Below are 5,736 nucleotides of genomic sequence, written 5' to 3' on the forward strand. Positions count from 1 at the left end.
CCAGTTGAGGACCTCCGAATTTGGGCTTTAAACCTCTCTTTCTTTTTGCCTCAGCGCTGCGTTGTACTTTAATAATTTCATTTTCAGTAGGCTGATATCATCTGTTGATGGCTACCGATTTTAGCTCTGCTCCATTTTCTTTTTAATTTTTGAGGAACTCTTGGTTGTTACCAAGTTTTGCTGATGTTGTACTCGTGTATGCCTCCCCTCAGATATTGAATAGAAAATCTCTTCATTTTACTAAGTGTCATTTTGCATTATTGATTGTTTTCTTCGTTTATGTTTTTCGGATATTACCCAATAATTCTCTTGTTCCGAAGATATGTCAAAGTTCTTCAAATCCGAAGATTTTTTTGAGAGCTTGCTTTGTCCAAGTTCTTCAAATTCGAAGATCTGTTTAAGAGCTTGCGTTGTCCAAGTTCTCCAAATCCGAAGATTTGTTTAAGAGCTTGCTTTGTCCAAGTTCTTCAAATCCGAAGATCTGTTTAAGAGCTTGGTTTTCCAAGTTCTTCAAATCCGAAGATCTGTTTAAGAGCTTGCTTTTCCAAGTTCTTCAAACCCGAAGATCGGTTTAAGAGCTTGCTTTGTCCAAGTTCTTCAAATCCGAAGATCTGTTTAAGAGCTTGCTTTTCCAAGTTCTTCAAATCCGAAGATCTGTTTAACAACTTATTTTTCCAAGTTGTTCAAATTCAAAGATCTGTTTAAGAGCTTGCTTTGTCGAAGTTATTCAAATCCGAAGATTTGTTTAAGAACTTGCTTGTTCTTCCAGTTTCTTATGATCTAGGCAAGAAACTGCTAGTCTTTCTCTTAGTTATGTGACCTCGGATACCCGGGGGTATTTTTTTCGATTTTTAGTCTATGTTCTGTGGTTCGAGGACCTGTCGAGAGCTTGTTAACTTATTTTGAGCGACTTTTTTTTCGAACAGAGTTTGTTCAGGGAACCGCTAATCCGAGGATTTCGGACGGGATCTTGCTTGGTTATCTTGAGTTAACTATTTCTTGGACTTTGACCGAAGGAATGGTTAACCCATGTTGATTTTAGGCTAGGTGACCCGAAGATCATTTCCAAAGCGACATTCATTTAATTTAATGGTGATAAAATACAATACAAGGAGATATGTTTAATGAAACATATAGGGCCAGCAGCTTTTTCTTCTCACGAAACAACTTACTTGGATAACAAAGGATGGTGCTTTTACAAAGTACTTCTTGAGAACATTGGCATTCCAATGGTTCTTCCAGATTTGTCCATCTAGTTTCCTGAGCATATAAGTGCCAGGTCTTTTTTCAGTGTGGATAATATAAGGTCCCTCCCAAGTTGCCGAGAGCTTTCCATGGATCCTCCCTTTCTGAACTGCTGTAGCGTTTCTGAGCACCAAATCTCCGACCTTCAAAGTTGTGGCATTGACTCTTCGATTGTAGTGCTTCCTAACCCTTTGTTGATAGGCTGCGTTCAGCGTTCTGGCATCATCCCGAGCTTCATCCAGCAGGTATAGATCTTTGGAAAGAAGTTGATCGTTGCCTTCTCCATGAACTTCATCGTACTTGTTGTACGACTGGATTCTTAAGATTTCTGTGCTGATGTCTATAGGGATGACAGCCTCGAATCTGTATACTAGGTGGAAGGGTGTCTTCCCAGTGGCCTCTTTTTGGTGGTTCGAAGGGACCAAAGTGTTCCTGGTAGCTCCTTCAACCACTTTCTCTTTTCATCCTCCACTCTCTTCTTGAGTGCATTGAAGATCAGCTTGTTTGCAGCTTCGGCTTGTCCGTTGCTTTGAGGGTGGCACACTGCTGAATAGGCAATGTGTATGCTAAATTGCTTGCACCAGCTCTGCAGCGAAGTGTTATCAAACTGTTTCCTATCGTCAAAGACCATCAGCCTCGGTATGCCGAACCTTGTGATGATATTTTGCCAGATGAATTTTCGGACTTGGGCTTCTGTGATGGCCGAAATTGCTTCGGCTTCGATCCATTTGCTGAAGTAATCAACTCCCACAATCAGCCACTTTTTCTGGTTTACAGCCGAGGGAAATGGACCAATGATGTCCAATCCCCAGTGTGCGAATGGTAAGGGGTAGAGTGTTGTCTGTAGGGTTTGAGCTGGTTGATGGATAACCGGTGCAAATTTTTGGCACTTCTCGCACTTCCTCGTCATTGCCTTTGCCTCGAAAACCATGGTGGGCCACCATTAACCGGCCCGGAGTGCCTTATGTGCTAGGGTTCTTCCTCCGATATGGTTTCCGCAGATGCCCAGGTGGATTTCTCTCAAAGTGTAGTCGGCATCGGTTGGCCTGACGCATTTCAGTAGTGGGGTTGAGAAAGATTTCCTCATGAGATCTCTGTTGGCGTCGATGACGAACCATTTGTTGAATCTTTTCAACTTTCTAGCTAGCAACTTGTCATCGGGAAGTTCTCCCCTTTCCTTGTATGTTATGACTATGTCCATCCAGCTCGGCACGAGGTGCAGGTTGCATACTGTAGGGGGTGGAAAATCAATGCTTCTTTCTTGATAAGCTTCCACATGAACCGACCTATTCAGGTCGATGAGCGTGGAGCTTGCAAGCTTTGACAATGCATCAGCTTGTGTATTTTGGCCTCGAAGAATTAGGATGACTTTGAAGGATCTTAGCTTTGACGTTAAGGATTTGATTTTGCCAAGTAGGTTGTCATACTTGGCCATTTGGCCTCATATTCCCCTCGGATCTGGTTGGCTATTGTGAATCAGTTTTGAGGCAAACATGTTCGGCTTCGAGAGATAGGCAAAGTTCTATCCCTGCGATTGCAGCCTCATATTCGGCCTCATTGTTGGTTGCTTTGAACCGAAACTTAAGGCATATTCGATGCTTTTTCCTGTGGGAGGTATCAATACGACCCCAGCTCCCGAGGCATTGACTGTGGAAGATCCATCAGTGTAGACCTCCCAAGTTCTCTTTGTATCGTCTAATACCTCCTTATATGAGCACTCGGCCAAGAAATCAGCTAGTGCCTGTGCCTGTGCCTTGATGGCTGTCCTCGGCTGATATTTGATGCCGAATTCTGAAAGTTCGAAGGCCTAGGCGACCATTCTCCCCGATCTCTCAATTTTTTCCAGCACTTTTTCTAGTGGTTGGTCAGTTAACACCACGATTTGATGAGAGTCGAAGTAGGGTCTTAGTTTCCTTGAAGCTACCACCACTGCATAAGCCACTTTCTCGATGATGGGGTACCGAGTTTCTGCACCTGTTAAGGTTCGACTAGTAAAGTAGATTGTATATTGTTTCTACTCTTCTTCCCCAAGGAGAACTGCGCTCACAGTCCCTCGACTAGCTGCCACGTACAAGTATAGGGTTTCCCCTTCTTTTGGTCTGGCCAACGTCGGCAGTTGTGCTAGGTGGGCTCTGAGCTGTTGGAACGCATCTTTTTGTTCTTGCTCCCACTTAAGCTCGGGTCTAACTTCCTCGGGACGCCTTTCTTCTTGATTGGTTCTGCTTCTCCTCTTGGGAGGGTTTTTGGTTTGAGAGCTTTGAAAAAGGGTTCCCCTTTATCCGAAGATTTCGAGATGAATCTTGACAGGGAGGCTAACCTGCCGGTTAGTCTTTGCACGTCTCTTTTTTTCTTCGGCTCGGGCAGATCTATTGCTGCCTGGACCTTGTCCGGGTTTGCATCAATTCCCCTTCACAATGAATCCGAGGAATTTCCCTGATTTCACCCCGAAGACACACGTCTTCGGGTTCAACTTCATTTTATATTTCCTCAGATTTCCGAGGGTTTCAGCCAGGTCTTTGATGTAGTCTTCTTCTTTGATGCTTTTCACTATGGAATCGTCCACATAAACCTCGACGTTCCTTCCCTTATGATCGGCAAAGACGTGGTCAACTAGCCTCTGGTAGGTTGCTCCGACATTTTCAAGCCGAAGGGCATCATTCTGTAGTTGAACACCCCTGCACTCGTGATGAATGCGGTATTTGCTCTGTCGTCAGGGTGCATGAATACTTGATGGTCTCCTGAAAAGGCATCCATGAAGCTTAGCAGCGCGTGGACACTTGTTGAGTCTACCAATTGATCTATCCTCGGGAGAGGGTAGCAGTGTCTGGGGTAGGCTCTGCTAAGATTTTTGAAGTCTACGCATATGCGCCATGAACAGTTCGCTTTCTTGACCATCACCACATTGGCCAGCCACTTGGGGTACATGCATGGCTCAATGAAACCTGCTTCTTGCAGCTTCTTAACCTCTTCGGCAGTGTTCTTTTGGAGGAGTAATTCCTCTTCTTTTGCTTGATTGGTCGGGCTTCGATGCTAATGTCCAGCTTGTGACAGAACATCTTTGGATCTACCCTGGTATGTCAGCTGTCGACTATGTGAAGATGTCCTTGTGATCTCTCTGCAGTTGTATGAGATCAATTCGGAGTCCCGAGTTTAGGCCTTTGCCTATTCGGACGCTCCGGTCTGAACCAACTTCCAGGAAGACATCTTCCATCTCTTGATCTGGCTCGGGAGAAGGATTTTCGGGCCGAACATCGACCTCCGCGGGGTTCACCAGACTGCTCGGTCCGCACTTTCTCCTTTTAGCCTCTTGTTCCTGCAGTGAGGGGTCTTTTTTCTCATCTTCATCATCTTCGGAACCATCTCCAAGTCTCGACTTTCGAATGGCAGTATGGCAACTTCTCCTTGCGACCTCTTGATTTCCTTTTACCCGCTTAGCAAAGCCTGCACCCGAGGCGTACATCATCGTTTGATGGTATGTCGATGGAATGGCTTGCATCTTGTAGATCATGGTTCTTCCCATGATGACATTGTATACTGAGTCGCTTGGCCTTTGCCGATTGTGACTGGTAAGGTGATATTTCCTCAGGGAATTACCGAGAAACCATTGAATCCGATAAGCGGGTAGCTGAATTTTGTTATTGACTCCTCTTTTTCCTCGAGGATCAGCTGTTCAAAGCAATTTTTGAACATGATGCTGACGGCGCTTCCCCCATCGACCAGTACTCTGTGCACATTGTGGTGGTTTAGATCCATGGAGATTATCAGTGGATCTTCGTGTTTGTACTAGACCCCGAGATAGTCATCAGCGGTGAAAGTCATGTTGGAGGATGGGGTTCCTTCTCTCCTACAAAGCTGAAGTTGACTCGGTGGGAGCAAGCTCTTAGATGCTTTTTACTGGCGTGGGTGGACCTCTGCCCCCCGAATACTACCAGGATGTAATTTTTCGTGTGCCCTGCGACTTCGTGGATTCTCTTTTGGGGTTGCTCCTGTGGCTTGCCACTTGAGGCTTTTTCTTTTTCCAGCGCTCCTTTCCTTCGGTCAGCTAGGTACTGCTTGAGATACCCTTGGCAGACGAGGTCCTCGATGTTATCCTTCAGCTGGTTACAATCTTTGGTGTTATGGACGAAATCGTCGTGGAACTCGCACCACTTGTTTCTATTTCGATGGCTGGGATTGGATCTGAGTTTGTTCGGCTTCTGCCACTTCTCATCGTGCTTATAGAGGCTGTAGACTTCCTTTCGAGGAAGCGTGAGAGGGGTGTAGTTGGTGTATTTGGGTTGAAGTTCACCCTTTCTCCCATCTTTCTTCGGGCTGGCATCTCTCGCACCCTGTTTCTCCTTCCCCTTTCTTGAGTTTCCCTCGGGCTTACTCTGGTTTGCTTTTGTGTTCCTCGGCTCTGAGGAACTTTTCAGTTTGGCCGCAGCCTTGTTGAACTCTTCGGTTCTGATAAATGCGTCTGCCATTTCCAGCACGTCGGCTATCTTGGTGGGA

At 45.6% G+C, this 5,736-nt stretch overlaps 1 protein-coding gene across 1 annotated transcript; it reads right to left on the bottom strand.

The window, feature by feature from the left end:
* Positions 1-485: 485 nt before the first annotated feature.
* On the bottom strand, positions 486-2,155 carry LOC130467369 (uncharacterized). The gene is made up of 4 exons (XM_056835869.1): positions 2,117-2,155; positions 1,698-2,011; positions 1,173-1,608; positions 486-638 (listed from the first exon to the last, which is right to left on the bottom strand). Exons 1-4 carry the CDS (start codon positions 2,153-2,155, stop codon positions 486-488), a joined length of 942 nt encoding a protein of 313 aa, XP_056691847.1.
* Between the last annotated feature and the right edge of the window lie 3,581 nt (positions 2,156-5,736).

This window comes from Spinacia oleracea, chromosome 2 (assembly GCF_020520425.1).
Source record: "Spinacia oleracea cultivar Varoflay chromosome 2, BTI_SOV_V1, whole genome shotgun sequence".
NCBI lineage: Eukaryota > Viridiplantae > Streptophyta > Magnoliopsida > Caryophyllales > Amaranthaceae > Spinacia > Spinacia oleracea.

What these genes read in the sequence shown, in the direction of transcription:
- LOC130467369 (XM_056835869.1), bottom strand. Translation starts at nt 2,155, where the DNA reads ATGACGAGGAAGTGCGAGAAGTGCCAAAAATTTGCACCG. An exon ending in AGTGCCAAAAATTTGCACCG is followed by an intron (nt 2,012 to 2,116) that starts GTTATCCATCAA and finishes GCTGTAAACCAG; the next exon opens with AAAAAGTGGCTGATTGTGGG. An exon ending in CACCATCCTTTGTTATCCAA is followed by an intron (nt 639 to 1,172) that starts GTAAGTTGTTTC and finishes TCGGATTTGAAG; the next exon opens with AACTTGGAAAAGCAAGCTCT.